The sequence below is a fragment of the Ovis canadensis genome, chromosome 3, assembly GCF_042477335.2.
Source record: "Ovis canadensis isolate MfBH-ARS-UI-01 breed Bighorn chromosome 3, ARS-UI_OviCan_v2, whole genome shotgun sequence".
In the NCBI taxonomy this organism is placed as follows: domain Eukaryota; kingdom Metazoa; phylum Chordata; class Mammalia; order Artiodactyla; family Bovidae; genus Ovis; species Ovis canadensis.
Window position 1 is genome coordinate 70,493,486 of NC_091247.1, and position 17,575 is coordinate 70,511,060.

The following is a 17,575-nucleotide window of genomic DNA, read 5'->3' on the forward strand; positions in this document are numbered from 1 at the left end:
AACAATAGAGGATGAGATGGTTAGATGGCATCACTGACTCAGTGGACATGAGTTTGAGTAAACTCCGGGAGGTGGTGATGGACAGGGATGCCTGGTGTGTTGCAGTCCATGGGGTCACAATGAGTTGGACACGACTTGAGCAACTGACCTGAACTGAAATATCCATACATTGGAGTGATGTACTCAAAAGACTTTTCACTAATTGAGTGTGCAGCCAAAACATTTCAATTTCACTAGATTAGAAGATGGTTAGGATTTGTATGATATATTGTACAGTTTATAATGTTTAGATTCAGAGAGGTGTCAGTTATGTTCATAGTATAGATGAGGCATTATGCCCGTTTCATAGAAGAGGAGCTGAAGGTTGAAGCACCTAAATGACTTGTTGAAGGTCATACAACTGGTTAATAATGACTCCTCAACTCCAGCTCAGGTTCTCTGATAGCTCAGTTGGTAAAGAATCTTCCTGCAGTGCAGGAGACCCCAGTTTGATTCCTGGGGAATCCATCTGCTGGAGAAGGGATAGGCTACTCACTCCAGTATTTTTGGCTTCCCTTGTGACTCAACTGGTAAAGAATCTGTCCGCAATGTGGTATACCTGGGTTTGATTCCTGGGTTGGGAATGTCCCCTGCAGAAGGAAAGGCTACCCACTCCAGTATTCTGGCCTGGAAAATTCCATGGACTGTATAGTCCATGGGGTCCAAAGAGTTGGGCACGACTGAGTGACTTTCACTTTCGCCTCTCAACTGTAGCTCAGGGCTTGTTACTGGGTGGTGCCCTTTCCATTCATTCTGTTCATTGCTGTTCTGCTGGTCATTCTTTTAGGTTTTCATTTCCTGTCCTAATCTATCTGTTATTTATACTCCAGCATCTTTAGGTAGTTTCTTTTTATATTTGTTGAAGTTTTTAGTGGACGTTTTCAGTGGAAGAGAGAGAGAGACTGTACAAGTAAGTTAAGGAAGACTGTGAACAAAAGGATGGAACCATAAAAACATTATATTAGTGATGAAAATACATATTGTAGTAGATATCCCAGAAGTCAGATGAATGCATTTGATGCGGAAAATCCTGCAGAGGAACCATAGAAATAAAGTCAAGGCAGATATATCATTTGAATATTGGCATGAGGGCAGGCTAGTGATGAAATGGTTCTGGAAAATATAGGTAATGGGTTTTTATGATATATATGTATTGCTGTACTATAGTAAACTTGGCATTAACAAGCATAATTAAGAATTTTGGGATTTATTTTGATCATTATTTTAATTTTAGTACAATTTCATATAACCTGTGACCTTCTGTTTTGATTGTTCTTTGTACATACGACAAAGTTAACAAAATTGAAAACTTCTATGTAGAAATGAATAGGTAAAGGTTGCTTGTCTGCTTATAGGTCTGGAGGTAAACTGGGTTTAACATATTAACTTGAAAATGATTAGGTCAGAAAAGTGACCCAAATATAGTGTGGTTTTATACATCATTTACAAATTTATACATCATTTATAGTGTGGTTTTATACATCATTTTCTAGATTATGATCAGTGCCATAATGTTGGAAAAGAGAGATTTATTTAACAAATCTGGTTTTAACAGGTTTTTATGAACGTTATGTTTTACATACAGTTTCTGAGCTTTTCCATATTATAAATTCAAGGCTTGTCTTGATCTTCTTTCAGTCTAGTGGCAACACATCTGGAAATACTATGCATCACTAAAACTTTCATAGGAATTTTGCATGCCTTGAAATATTACATATATGATTATACAATTCCCTTAGTATTCACTGGCATATTAAACTAAGATGGCACTGATGAATATATTATTGTCTATGTTAATATATTTCTTACCTCTAACTGTTCATCAGGCCAGTGATATCTTGTGCTCACCGGAGGAAAATCAAAATAGTGCATTAAAAGTAGAATCAGTAACTGGAATAACTATCCTTTTTAAAATTATTGAATGGAAAGCTCTCTTGAAATTTATGATAGTTTCAGTGGTTTAGAAGATGTTAAGAGAATTATTTTGGGTTTATCACCAGTTTAGAAAACCCTAGACATGGGGTCCAATCATTTGGATCTAGTATCAGCTCCATTGTTTCTGTACAGTGTCAACATGGGCAAGTCATATAAGCTTCCCATAATAAACGTGTTAGGTATTCAGTCATGTCCAACTCTTTGTGACCCCATGAACTGTAGCCCACCAGGCTCCTCTGTCCATGGACTTCTCTAGGCAAGAATACTGGAGTGGGTAGCCATTCCCCTCTCCAGGGGATCTTCCCAACCCAGGGATGGAACCTGGATCTCCTGCATTGTAGGCAGATTCTTTACCATCTGAGCCAGCAGGAAAGTCCCTAATAAATGTGTACTGGTCCAGTTTGGCTTGATCACAGATGATTAAGCTTTTTACACACATATCCGCATAAGCAGATGAATGGTTCATTTGGTTGTGAAAGATAGAGCAATAGGGCTCCTGTGATGTAGTCAGATGGCTCTGAAAGGCTTGTCTGAACTATAGGAAACTGTGGGAAAGCTAGAGGCACGCTCCCTGGTCAGACTGAGAAGTTTGTATGTCAGTGTAGTCTGTCAAATTGGTGAAGCTGGAGAAGTATTAAGGATTCCTTAGCTCTGAGCCAGCCGCTCTCCTCCAGGTTGCACAGCCATCCTTCATCTTCCTTTTGGATTTTTAATAGCTATCTACATTAACAATGTGCAGAATGAAAGGTTTCAGTTTAACCAGGTGCATACTAAACTGTAATACAATATGAGTAAAAATTCTCTTAACCAGTCTCACTTTAACCCACATGCTCTGTTCAGTTCAGTTCAGTCGCTCAGTCGTGTCTGACTCCTTGCGACCCCATGAATCGCAGCACGCCAGGCCTCCCTGTCCATCACCATCTCCCGGAGTTCACTCAGACTCACATCCATCGAGTCCGTGATGCCATCCAGCCATCTCATCCTGGGTCGTCCCCTTCTCCTCCTGCCCCCAATCCCTCCCAGCATCAGAGTCTTTTCCAGTGAGTCAACTCTTCGCATGAGGTGGCCAAAGTACTGGAGCTTCAGCTTTAGCATCATTCCTTCCAAAGAAATCCCAGGGTTGATCTCCTTCAGAATGGACTGGTTGGATCTCCTTGCAGTCCAAGGGACTCTCAAGAGTCTTCTCCAACACCACAGTTCAAACGCATCAATTCTTTGGTGCTCAGCCTTCTTCACAGTCTAACTCTCACATCCATACATGACCACAGGAATACCCATAGCCTTGACTAGACGGACCTTAGTTGGCAGAGTAGTCTCTCCTTTTGAATATACTATCTAGGTTGGTCATAACTTTTCTTCCAAGGAGTAAGCGTCTTTTAATTTCATGGCTGCAATCACTATCTGCAGTGATTTTGGAGCCCCCCAAAATAAAGTCTGACATTGTTTCTACTGTTTCCCCATCTATTTCCCATGAAGTGATGGGACCAGATGCCATGATCTTTGTACATGCTCTATAGTCTTATCATTTTCTCTATCAGTTCCTTCTGGCTGTGCCCATGGCATAATCAGTGTTTGCAGCGGTTAGGACATTTTGTCTCTACCAGCCAAGCTGTGTGCTTACCAAGAATCAGTTATGCTCATTTCTGAAACTTTTATTACATTTGTGCATATCCAGTGACATTAGGGCCAACTATTGTTCATGATCTCAGAGGAAGAGAGGGCTTCCTTATGTGTAACAGTTGAACATGGGCCACCTGCTTTTTGAAGTTGAACCTACTTAGTACTCCTTTGGAAAACTGTTGGGGTTTGCAGTTTGAGCTTTTTTTCATGTGGTTTCCTGCTGATCACTCCAGTGTTCCCCTTATCTGTGTTTTCTCATCTTTGAAGTGAGAATGATTCTTCCTTAAGTTTACAGATAAGCGTAAAATTTTAAACAGTATTAAATATGGAAACAGTGGAAGTAAATGTTCTCTATATTGTCGTTGCTGTAGTCTTATTTTTATAGTGGGGAATCTGTGTGACTCACAGTTTAAGGGAATACTCTTCTTAGACTTTGGTTTTATTTACAAAATAAACTAACTCTGTTGCTTTTCTAATTTGGCATTTTGAAACACTGTGACTTGAGGAGTTACCCAAATTCTGAATGAACTAAACTTAAACTGGTAAGCTTAAATTAAAATCTAAGATGATGGACTCACTTCAGTGGTTTGGAAGATATTACTGATGGTAGAGAACTAGCATGTCTCAGGCCCTGTGGGTTATTAATAAAGAACCCTAGACTTGAAGTCAGACCAGCAGGTCTGATGTCAGTTGGGCTCTTGATTGTACTTGTCTTTGCTGCTCTGATCCTGGTCTGGTAATCTTTGGTTCATTTCACAGGGATTTATGAAGGATTTCTTGCACTTAACAAAAGGCATTAGATTTGATTCACATAAAACCAGTATCTGTTTTTAGTACTCCTAGATTTCATGAACATTCAGTTCAGTTCAGTTGCTCAGTTGTGTCCGACTCTTTGTGACCTCATGAATGGCAGCACGCCAGGCCTCCCTGTCCATCACCATCTCCCGGAGTTCACTCAGACTCATGTCCATCCAGTCAGTGATGCCATCTAACCATCTCATCCTCTGTCGTCCCCTTCTCCTCCTGCCCCCAGTCCCTCCCAGCATCAGAGTCTTTTCCAGTGAGTCAACTCTGCATGAGGTGGCCAAAGTACTGGAGTTTCAGCTTTAGCATCATTCCTTCCAGAGAAATCCCAGGGCTGATCGCCTTCAGAATGGACTGATTGGATCTCCTTGCAGTCCAAGGGACTCTCTCAAGAGTCTTCTCCAACACCACAGTTCAAAAGCATCAATTCTTCGGCGCTCAGCCTTCTTCACAGTCCAACTGTCACGTCCATACATGACCACAGGAAAACCATAGCCTTGCCTAGACGGACCTTAGTCAGCAAAGTAATGTCTCTGCTTTTGAATATGCTATCTAGGTTGGTCATAACTTTTCTTCCAAGGAGTAAGCGTCTTTTAATTTCATGGCTGCTATCACCATCTGCAGTGATTTTGGAGCCCCAAAAAATAAAGTCTGACACTGTTTCCACTGTTTCCCCATCTGTTTCCCATGAAGTGATGGGACCAGATGCCATGATCTTAGTTTTCTGAATGTTGAGCTTTAAGCCAACTTTTTCGCTCTCCTCTTTCTCTTTCATCAAGAGGCTTTTTAGCTCTTCACTTTCTGCCATAAGGGTGGTGTCATTTGCATATCTGAGGTTCTTGATATTTCTCCCGTCTTGATTCCAGCTTGTGTTTCTTCCAGTCCAGCGTTTCTCATGATGTACTCTGCATAGAAGTTAAATAAGCAGGGTGACAATATACAGCCTTCATGTACTCCTTTTCCTATTTGGAACCAGTCTGTTGTTCCATGTCCAGTTCTAACTATTGCTTCCTGACCTGCATACAGATTTCTCAAGAGGCAGGTCAAGTGGTCTGGTATTCCCATCTCTTCCAGAATTTTCCACAGTTTATTGTGATCCACACAGTCAAAGGCTTTGGCATAGTCAATAAAGCAGAAATAGATGTTTTTCTGGAACTCTCTTGCTTTTTCCATGATCCAGTGGATGTTAGCAATTTGATCTCTGGTTCTTCTGCCTTTTCTGAAACCAGCTTGAACAGGACGTTCACCGTTCATGTATTGCTGAAGCCTGGCTTAGAGAATTTTGAGCATTACTTTAGTAGCATGTGAGATGAGTGCAATTGTGGCGGTAGTTTGAGCATTGTTTGGCATTGCCTTTCCTTGGGATTGGAATGAAAACTGACCGGCTGCGCCTGGCGCACAAAGCACGGGCGGCTGCGCCCGGCGCATGAAGCGCAGCCGAGAGGAGCTACCCCACGTCCGAGGTCAGGGGCAGAAGCCGGGAGGACCCCATGCCCGAAGGGTGGTGGCCAAGAGGAGTTACCCCATGTCCGAGGTCAGGGGCAGCAGCCAAGAGTGCCAGGCTGCGTCAGCGCAGGAACAGCCGAGAGGAACTACCCAAGTCCGAGGTCAGGGGCGGTGTCCGGGAGGAGCAACCTATGTCCAAGGAGCGGTCGCTGCAGGAGCGCAGGAGGGCCTAGAGGAGCTATGCCACATTGAAGGTCAGGAAGGGCGGTGGTGAGGAGGTACCCCTTGTCATGAACATTAACTTCTTTAATTAACACTTTTCATCTTAGTAAAACCACTGTCATATGATTGCTAATTAAGCATATGTGGGTTATCCTTTTAATTCGTTATTAGCTTTTAGCAGCAATGGTTTTAGCATGTGTACATATACATGCATGTTTTGGGGTCATAGGTGCTTGAATTTGAATCATGATCTACCATGTATTAGAATTTTGGCCTTTGAAAAGTTACTTAAATCTCTTGTTTTTTTGTCTCTATGAGAGCATGATAATGTGTACCTCACAGAGTAAAGGAAGATAAAAATAGAATGTGTGTAGGCAGATGGCTTAGTAGGCTTTCAGTAAAGGTTCCTTTTCTCTCTGTGTCAGTTTTAAATTTTCATTCTATATCATGGATAAAAAGAGCAAAACGAATATAAGCTACATATTTATTCACTTGATGTGGTGGGTCTGGAGACCATGTGCAGCGAGAGGGAGTGGGAAGTAACGTTTGCTGCTGTGCCTTTCTATCATTTCTAAAGTTAGATCACCCATTTCTTAAGTCCCAACTGGTATTGCCAGATATTTAGGATTTGAACATTAATGCTATATGGTGCTGGGTACTGACTTTGGAATGTGTGGCCAGAAATTGGAGGAAGAAGAACCAGGAAAGTTGTAAAATGAATAAATAAATGGAGTTTATGTTGGTCATCCTGGCCCAAGTAATCTTTCAAAAGTAAGTCTAAATAACATACCACTTGTTTTTACTAACAGAGGTGAGGGGGAAAAGGGCATTTACCTTAATGGACTGTTATACTTCCTGGTTCAACATTTTTATCTTTCTTTTTATGTTTGTTTCTCCAGCCTCTGTTCCATCCCTGACCCACCTTTGTCGTTTGGAAATTTGGTCCCGTCTAAAACTAGAACACCTACAGTCTGATGGTTTTATCCGTCAGTTGCCTCTTCCCAGAATCCTACATGATTATTTGCTCTATGCAGAGGTTTTGAGGATGAATGAAGTTCCAGAACTGGCAGTTATTCAAGATGGAGAAATCAGTGAACCCTCTTAACACAGTATTTGCCTTACTCTGAAAACCACCAAGATAAGGAGCCATGGAGTACAAATTCTTCACAATTTTATTGTCACAAAAGATGATTTTTGTTTGTGTGGTTGGTTAGGCTTTAGAGGGCAGTGGTTTAATGGAAATGTTTACAACTAGGCTACCTGGTAAAAAAAAGTGTTGTAAACATCATGTAAGTTACTTTATCGCAGTTTTATCATCAGTACACTTTATGTTGTAATATTCATTTACCTAACCATTTTCTGCTTTATTCTGTGAATGAACTGTGAATGCTGCTTCTAGTGCTAAACATGGCCTGTTTCCACCTATGATTCTGTGTTTACTTAGGGCTAGAGCTTAGAAGAAAAGGCATAAGTCTTCACTGGAAGTATATACACAGTGAAGTTGAGTATCTCTTATGTTTATAAAAGAACTGTATTATATTCTGTTCTCATCTCTTAATTCATTTGAAATTCATTGGCTTTTCACAGGTAAACTCAGGGGAGAATTCTCTTTTTAAAGACTATAGAAAATAAATCATTTTGCTGGTTTTTTTTCCCCCAGTTCTTTGATACTCTTTTTGGCTTTAAAAAAAAAAAGATTCCTGTTTCTGCAAAGGCAAGAACAGACTTAAATTCAAAGACATGTTGAAAAAAAAAATTAGGTCAATATTGAGATAAATGTGCATTTTACCACATTTACTTAGTACTAGGAGACTGGGAGAGACATTTCTGTGGTATCATTTTTAAAGAAAGAAAGGTACGTATTTCTGAGTTGCTCACGATCAGATGAAACATTGCAGGTCCATTCAGTCTCCAGATCAGAGGGTAGCTTCAATCTTATGAAGCAGTGGTTGCTAGTTTTGTTAATGTTATAATATATTTCCTTTTTACTATCTGGATAAGTTATCAAATAGTCCATGAAATTTAAACCTTAGAGACTTAGGTTAATGAGATATTGCCTCATTGGTTTTACAGTTGTTTGCTAGGAATCTAGAGTCAGAGAGGACTGAATATTGTATCAAGTGAGCTATGATAAGAGGCTGTGGGCATTTGTCTTGAGATAAAGGTTAGGAAAGCATACTATGATGTTAGACAGCTAGAGATGGGGTCCAAGGGAAGGCAAGTATTCTATCCTATTTGGATTCTGTGACTTAATATAGATGGGAGTGGGTCAGTCGAATTCATCGCTGATAGACTTTTGCTATTTGATAAAAGCAGTGATGATGGCATACCAGATGATGGAGATATTAAGGTCCAAAAGGATAACTAAATTCAGCTTAGATTGGAGCTACAGTTGCTGCCTGTGGGGTGGAGATAAGAGTTTGAAGTGGGTATACATGCAGAAGTAAGGGTGTATAGGGAAAAAACAGGTGGAAATTCTAATAATTAATAAATTCTTAAAAAAGTGTGTACTGTGTAGTATTTTTTAAATGTCTGTATCTTTATTTTTTTAAACCCTATTAAGTCTCTGCTTTTAACATAATCAGTTTTTTTGTTAGGGTCCAGTGTACATAGAATGTTTACCTTTTAGGGTGAATCGTTTCATGTGTTTTTGTTTATGTTTAAATATGTAATAAATTCAACTATTCATAACTTATCATTGAGCTCTTATTCTTAAAAACTTAAAAATATTTCAGATACATTAAGACCCTTAGTATTTAAAGCATAAATGATTTTACTTACTGTATGCAATATCTTTCTCTTAGGCTATTTTATAATACATAAATATTATTTTTATGACTAATAGCAAGGACTCAGTAAGAAATCCAGTCCAGAAGTATCTAAAGGTAAGTAAATTACACTGACAACTTCTGATCAAAATGATACATCCAGGTAGTGTGAACTTGAACCTATGCCCTACATGTAGCATGGTGCTTTAGTAGTCTTAAAGTCTCAGTGAGCCTGATGAAGAACTCCATACAGTGGTTTTCTAATGGTGGTATATAGTATCAGAGCAGGACATAAATTGGTTTTAATAACAGTTGTCAAGAGTTTATCCTACCATGATTTGATGTTGTCCTTTAAGTGCATTTCCTGCTCAACATTCCTGTCACAGGACATCTTTCTGTGATGATTTCATATAATAATGGTAATCTGGACATCACATTTTCTTAAGTAAATGTTTTATTGACATTTAACACATATAAGAAAAGTATACATATCATAAGTATACAAACTGATTATAGTTGACCCTGGAACAACATGGGAGTTAATGGACTCCTACCCTCTATAGAATTGAAAATCTGGTTATGACTTACAGTCACTGTCTATATCTCTGAATTCAACCAATTATGGATCTAATCAAGTATGGTAGTTTGGATTGCAGAGTGTGTAGTATTGTAGTGTTACTGTTGAAAAAAGTCTGTGTGTAAGTAAACCTGCACCAGCTCAAACATGTTGAAGGGTCGACTATATTTTTTACAAAATGAAAATGTCTGTGTAATCAGCATGTAGTTCAAGAAACAGAACATTATTAGCATGCTGGAAGTTCCTTCTGTGGCCCTTCTAGTCTCTGTGTTCTTGCCAGAAGGGTAGCCACTCTTCTGGGTTTTAGCACCAACAATCTGTTTTTCCTGGAATCATCCACTATGCCCTCTTTAGGTTCCTCCTACTTTTGTGTGCATTTTCAGATTCATTTATGTTATCGTGTAATAATAGTCATTGTACATCATTTCTTTGTTTCTCTCTCCCTTTTGGCCATGTAGCAAGTATCTTGATATGTAGCTTTCTGGTGGTCCTGCATCCCAGATCAGTTACCTACCTCCGTGTCCCATGACCACTTGTGACATTGATAATATGTCACATGATCAGTTGATATATCCAACTTTGGATCTATTCTCACCTAAGTTTATCTGTAAACCTGTATGAAAATTGTAATACTTCATAGATCTTCAAGTATAGTCTCAGGTACAGTTTTAAGACCTCTGAGTATATTTGATTGGTTATTCTAAAATTCTACTATAATTATGTTTGGGCCTCAAAAACTTATAAATAATAACTGTGATAAGAATGTAAATAACTGTCTTTTGAAACAGTGGACTTGGTTCCATCAGCATGAGGTATAGAAAGAAGTTGAGAAAATCTGTCTAAAAGTTTGCCTTTCATTTTTTATGCTCCTCTTTATTCTTGGAAACCTTCATGGATCACAGCCTTGTCTTGGCGAAGGGGCTTTTGTAACTCAGTGAGGCTATGAGCCATGCTGTGTAGGACCACCCAAAATAGATGGGTCATAGTGAAGAATTCTGACAAAATGTGATCCACAGGAGGAGAGAATGGCAGTCCACTCCAGTATTCCTGCCTGGAGAACCTCATGAACAGTATGAAAAGGCAAAAAGATCTGTGATACTGGAAGATAAGGCCCGTCAGGTCAGAACATGGCTAGTATGCTCTTGGGGAAGAGTGGAGGGCAATTGCAAATAGCTCCGGAAAGAATGTAGCAACTGGGCCAAAGTGGAAACGACTTTCAATTGTGGATCTGTCTGGTGGTGAAAGTAAAGTCCAGTGCTGTAAAGAAGAATTTCACAAAGGAACGTGGAATGAATCAAGGTAAATTAGACATGGTCAAGCAGGAAATGGCAAGATTGAACAACGTCATCTTAGGATCAGTGAACTAAAATGGATGGAAATGGATGAGTTTAAAAATTTAGATGACCATTATATCTACTACTGTGGGCAAGAATCCCTTAGAAGAAATGGAGTAGTCCTCATGGTCAACGAAAGAGCCTGAAATGCAGGACTTGGGTGTAGCCTCAAGAATGACAGAATGATCTCAGTTTGTTTCCAAGGCAAACCATTCAACATCAAAGTAATCCAAGTCTGTGCCCCAGCCACTAATGCTGAAGAAGCTGAAGTTGGCCAGTTCTGTGAGGACCTACAACATGTTCTAGAACTAAAAACCAAAAAAGATGCCCTTTTCATCAAAGGGGATTAGAATGCAAAAGTAGGAAGTCAAGAGATAACTGAATAACAGGCAAGTTTGGCCTTGCAGTACAAAGTGAAGCAGGGCAAAGGCTAACAGAGTTTTGTCAGGAGAACACATTGGTAATAGCAAACACCCTTTTCCAGAAACCCAAGAGATGACTCTATACATGGACGTTTCTAAATGGTCAATACTGAAATTATATTGATTGTGTTCTTTGCAACTGACTCATTTGAAAAATAAGACCCTGATGCTAGGAATGATTGAAGGCGGGAGAAGAAGGGGACGACGAGGATGAGACAGTTGGATGGCATCACCGACTCAATGGACATGAGTTTGAGTAAATTCTGGGAGTTGGGGATGGACAAGGGAGGCTTGGTATGCTGTAGTCCATGGGGTCACAAGAGTTGGACATGACTGAGTGACTGAACTAAACTGATGGGATTGGGTACCATGATCTTAGTTTTCTGAATGTTGAGTTTTTTAAGTTGCTGTTATCTTCCTTACCTCCACCGTAGTTTGGGCTCAGGTCAAGCAACAGGAACCAGAGATCAAATTGCCAACATCTATTGGATCATGGAAAAAGCAAGAGAGTTCCAGAAAAACATCTATTTCTGTTTTATTGACTATGCCAAAGCCTTTTGATTGTGTTGATCACAATAAACTGTGGAAAATTCTGAAAGAGATAGGAATACCAGACCACCTGACCTGCCTCTTGAGAAATCTCTATGCAGGTCAAGAAGCAACAGTTAGAACTGGACATGGAACAACAGACTGGTTCCAGATAGGGAAAGGAGTACGTGAAGGCTGTATATTGTCACCTTGCTTATTTCATTTATCTGCAGAGTACATCATGGGAAACGCTGGGCTGGATGAAGCACAAGCTGGAATCAAGATTGCTGGGGAAATATTAACCTCAGATATGCAGATGACACCAGCCTTATGGCAGAAAGTGAAGAACTAAAGAGCCTCTTGATGAAAGTGAAAGAGGAGAGTGAAAAAGTTGGCTTAAAGCTCAACATTCAGAAAACCAAGATAATGGCATCTGGTCCCATCACTTCATGGCAAATAGATATGGAAACAGCGGCAGACTATTTTTTGGGGCTCTGAAATCACTGCAGATGGTGACTGCAGCCATGAAATTAAAAGATGCTTACTCCTTGAAAGGAAAGTTATGACCAACGTAGACAGCATATTAAAAAGCAGAGACATTACTTTGCCAATAAAGGTCTGTCTAGTCAAGGCTATGGTTTTTCCAGTGGTCATGTATGGATGTGAGAGTTTGACTATAAAGAAAGCTGAGTGCCGAAGAATTGATGCTTTTGAACTGTGGTGTTGAGGAAAACTCTTGAGAGTCCCTTGGACTGCAAGGAGATCTAACCAGTCCATCCTAAAGGAGATCAGTCCTGGGTATTCATTGGAAGGACTGATGTTGAAGCTGAAACTCCAATACTTTGTCCACCTGATGCAAAGAGCTGACTTATTTGAAAAGACCCTGATGCTGGGAAAGACTGAGGGCAGAGGAGAAAGGGACGACAGAGGATGAGATAGTTGGGTTTCATCACTGACTCAGTGGACATGAGTTTGAATAGGCTCCATGAATTGGTGATGGACAGGGAGGCCTGGTGTGCTGCAGTCCATGGGGTCACAAAGAGTTGGACTCTGAGAAGCAACAGGGAGGGAACACAGCCCCACCCATCAAAGAAAATTGGATGAAAGATTTACTGAACATGGTCCCGCCCATCAGAACAAAACCCAGTTTCCCCCCTCAAGATAGTGTGTCCCATCAGGAAGTTTCCATAAGCCTCATCCTTCTCCATCAGAGGGCAGACAGAATGAAAGCCACAATCACAGAAAACTAACCAAACTGATCACATGGACCACAGCCTTGTCTAGCTCAATGAAGCTATGAGCCATGCCATGTAGGGCCACCCAAGATGGATGGGTCATGGCAGAGAGTTCTGACAAAATGTGGTTCACTGGAGAAGGGAATGGCAAACCGCTTTGGTTATCTTGCTTTGAGAATCCCATGAACAGTTTGAAAAGGCAAAAAGGTGTGACACTGAAAGATGAACTCCCCAATATGCTACTGGAAATCAGTGGAGAAATAACTCCAGAAAGAATGAAGAGATGGAACCAAAGCAAAAACAACACCCATTTGTGGATATGACAGGTGATGGAAGTAAAGTCCGATGCTGTAAAGAGCAATATTGCATAGAAACTTGGAATGTTAGGTCCATGAATCAAGGCAAATTGGAAGTGGTCAAACAGGAGATGGCAAGAGTGATCATCAATGTTTTAGAAATCAGTGAACTAAAATGGACTGGAATAGGTGAATTTAACTCAGATGACCATTATATGAACTTCTGTGGGCAAGAATCCCTTAGAAGAAATGGAGTAGCCATCATAGTCGGCTGAGCAGGATAAAAAAATTCTTTTTAAAAAATTCTATATCATTTACATTAAATGAGCAATGCAAAGAAATAGAGGAAAACTACTGAATGGGCAAAGACTAGAGCTCTCTTCAAGAAAATCGGAGATACTAAGGGAACATTTCACACAAGGATGGGTGTGATAAAGGACAGAAATGGTAAGGACGTAACAGAGGCAGAAGAAATTAAGAAAAGGTGGCAATAATAGAAGAACTATACAATAAAGGTCTTAATGACTCAGATAACCAAGATGGTGTGGTCACTTATCTAGAGCCAGACATCCTGAAGTGTGAAGTCAAGTTGGCCTTAGGAAGCATTACTTCGGACAAAGCTAGTGAAACTGATGAAGTTCCTGCTGAACTCTTTGAAATCCTAAAAGATGATGCTGTTAAAGTGCTACACTCAATATGCCAACAAATTTGGAAAACTCAGCAGTGGCCACAGGACTGGAAAAGGTCAGTTTTCATTCCAATCCCAAGGAAGGGCAATGCCCCACCAAAGGGCGAAGCCAACGAATGTTCAAGTGAAGTGAAAGTTGCTCAGCTGTGTCTGACTCTTGCTACCCCATGGACTATACAGTCCGTGGAATTCTCTAGGCCAGAATACTGGAGTGGGTAGCCTTTTCACCCGGGGTTTTTCTCAACCCAGGAATTGAACTCGAATCTCCCACATTGCAGGTGAATTCTTTACCAGCTAAGCCACAAGGGAAGCCCAAATGGGTCACAACAAACTGGAAAGTTCTTAAAGAGATGGGAGTACTAGACCACCTAACCTGTCTCCTGAGAAACTTATATGCAGGTCTAAAAGCAACAGTTAGAATTGAACATGGAACAATGCACTGGTTCAAAACTGGGAAAGGACTATGACAAGGCTGTATATTGTCATCCTGCTTATTTTAACTTATATGCAGAGTACATCATGTGAAAAGCTGAGTTGGATGCATCCCAAGCTAGAATTAAGGTTTCTGTGAGAAATATCAATAACCTCAGATATGTAGATGGTATCACTCTAATGGTAAAACTAACAAGGAACTAGGGCTTCCCTATTGGTTCAGACGGTAAAGAATCCACCTGCATTGTGGGAGACCTAGGTTCGATCCCTGGGTTGGGAAGATCCTTTGGAGGAGGGCATGGTAACCCACTTTAGTATTCTTGCCAGCAGAATCCCCACGGACATTGAGCATGACGAGCTACAGTCTGTGGGGTTGCAAAGAGTTGGACATGACTGAGCGACTAAGCACAGTATAGCAAAGAGGAGCTAAAGAGCTTCTTGATGAGGGTGAAAGAGGAGAGTGAAAAAGCTAGCTTGAAACTCAGTAGTTAAAAAACTAAGATCATGACATTGGGTTCCATCACTTCATGGAAAATAGAAGGTGACAAAGTGGAAGCAGTGACAGATTTTCTTTTCTTCGGCTTCAAAATCACTGCAGACAGTGACTACAGCCACGAAATTAAAAGATCCTTGCTCCTTGGAAAGAAAGCTATGAGAAACCTAGACTGCATATTAAAAAGCAGAGACATCTCTGTGCTGACCGAGATTCACATAGTGAAAGCTGTGGTTTTTCCAGTAGTCATATATGGATGTGAGAATTGGACCATCAAGAAGGCTGAGCACCAAAGAATTGGTGCTTTTGAACTATGGTGCTGGAGAAAACTCTTGAAGGTCCCTTGGACAGGAGAGAGATCAAACCAGTCTATTCCAAAAGAAGTCAACCCTGAATATTCTTGGAAGAACTGTAGCTAAGGCTGAAGCTTCAATACTGTGGCCACCCGATGGGATGAGCCAACTCATTGGAAGACCCTGATGCTAGGAAGAATTGTAGGCAGCAGGAGAGGGGAGTGGGAGAGGATGAGATGGTTAGATAGCATCACTGAGTCAATGGATATGAATTTGAGCACGCTCCAGGAGATAATAGTGGAGGACAGAGGAGCCTGGCATGCTGCAGTCCATGGGGTTGCCAAGGGTCAGACACTACTTAGCAACTGAACAGCAACAACTATGTTGTTGGAGGTATATTCCCCTAATTATATTTGTTGTTTGGTCATAGAAATATTTGTTTGAAGATGCACTTTCAGTTTGATTATTATCTTAGTACTAGCAGGTCTATAGTACTGTTGTGGAAAGATTTTAAATGATGTGAATGGTTAGGTAAAAGGCTAGTGTCAAGTTTCTAGTAATATAGCCATTTTCAGTTGTGTGATCGAATGTTTTAGATCTCTTAGGGAGAATAACAGGAGATGGCAATGGCACCCCACTCCAGTACTCCTGCCTGGAAAATCCCATGGATGGAGGAGCCTGGTAGGCTGTAGTCCATGGGGTTGCTGAGGGTTGGACACGACTGAGCGACTTCACTTTGACTTTTCACTTTTATGCATTGGAGAAGGAAATGGCAACCCACTCCAGTGTTCTTGCCTGGAGAATCCTAGGGACGGGAGAGCCTGGTGGGCTGCCATCTATGGGGTCACACAGAGTCGGACACGACTGAAGTGACTTAGCAGTAGCAGGGAGAATTAACTGGTAAAATGTCACACTGGCTTCCATTTTCATTGGTTCATCTTCAATTAAAGCAAATGGAACCTCACCCTGCTCACTTATCCAAATACTCAATTTAAAAAGGATCTCTAAGCCAAAGGGATCTCTAAAACTTTACCTTTGACCCTTTGGTACTATTAATTCCCCTGAATTTCCTGTGCCAGAGCACTTGCCTTCTCCTTTCTGTCTTATCCCAAGCAGCCACATAACTGAGGTGTCAAGATTATGTGTGAGAGTCCAAACCAATAAATTGCATTACCCATTACTCTGTGTGACCTGGATAGTTATTTGAAAGATAACCTAGAGTGAGTGTCCCTGCATCAGGAAAGGAGTGCTAAGTACAGTGAACTAGGGCTATATAGAGCTAATACTAGATCTCTGAGTTTAAACCTACGTATTCTCCCTAGAAAGTGGTGTTTATGACTTCAGGTAAATATGGCCCATGTTTGAAGGCTTAGAGACTATCATAATAGTATATGAACATACTTGGTATTTTTCTCTTTGTCCTTTTTCTTTTTTTAATAAAACATCCAAGGAAAAGTTAATATTCCTGTGTGCAACTTTTGAGTTTTTTTTGTTTTGCTTTCTCTTCCATTTAGAGGTGGAAGAGAAAGCCTCATTTCTTTTTGAGGCCACTCTTCATCTGTATATTATTATTGTTGTTAATTAAATGACAAGTGGTCATTGAATCATAACACCTGGAAATAAGTAAACTTGTTTTCTTTTTTGTTGGAGTTAATAAAAACCTGTGGCTTTTATGAGACAGGGAACTGATTATGCTTAGTATTTTTGTTAACCTGTTGGTAGGAAAATGTATAGCCTTGTTTGTAACGACATGTCAGTGTTTACACTGAGAGGAGGCCAGTCTGAATTATATTTTTTTATGGAAAGATATACTTTAGGCACACATTTTAGGTACGTATTTTCTGCAGTTGCTTTAGTGAATAAAACATTTTGAGTAAAGGGTATCTGTTAACCTATCCCTTTGCTAATGTGTCTTTTAAAATTTCTCATGTAGCCATAAGAATAATAGCATTTTAAGTGTTTCATTTTAAAAGGAAAAAATTCTTAAAATTCAGGAAGAAAAGGGAAGAAGGGAGATGGAGCTGTAGTCCTATAATCCAAACTTAGTATTTCTGTTTACTTACAGGTTGTAATATTTTCTTTCCCTTACATTTATAAAAATCTGTATACAACTTTGAGGACAGTTTTTGTTTTTTCACAGTTAAAATCAGTCTCACCTTTACAGTCTTGTACCGTTTCCTATATTGTGTTACTGATACCTGTAGCCAGGCTCAAGCCATGACTTATTACAAATTCTGAGTTGGTAGGAAAGAAAAATAATGAGGCATTTCTGACTTGATTCCTTTCTTAAGACAGCTGCATAAAGCAGACAACACTTTCCTCTTTGTATGAGAAGAAAAAGAATGGAAGTGAGAGCTATGTGAACTGTGCTTGTCATCTGGTCTCAGCCCAGGATAGTTATGAAACTACATATCCTTTGCATTACTCTGTTATAACTGTACAG

At 40.2% G+C, this 17,575-nt stretch overlaps 1 protein-coding gene across 3 annotated transcripts in view; it reads left to right on the plus strand.

Annotated features, from left to right (window-relative positions):
* The window catches only part of ASB3 (ankyrin repeat and SOCS box containing 3), a 107,006-nt gene extending 98,245 nt beyond the window's left edge, over window positions 1-8,761 (plus strand). For all 3 annotated transcript variants that reach the window (XM_069583339.1, XM_069583340.1, XM_069583338.1), the window contains one exon: window positions 6,966-8,761. In XM_069583339.1, coding sequence (XP_069439440.1) covers window positions 6,966-7,171 — 206 coding nt within the window. In that variant the 3' untranslated portion in view covers window positions 7,172-8,761. The remainder of the gene's footprint in view (window positions 1-6,965) is intronic.
* Window positions 8,762-17,575: the final 8,814 nt, after the last annotated feature.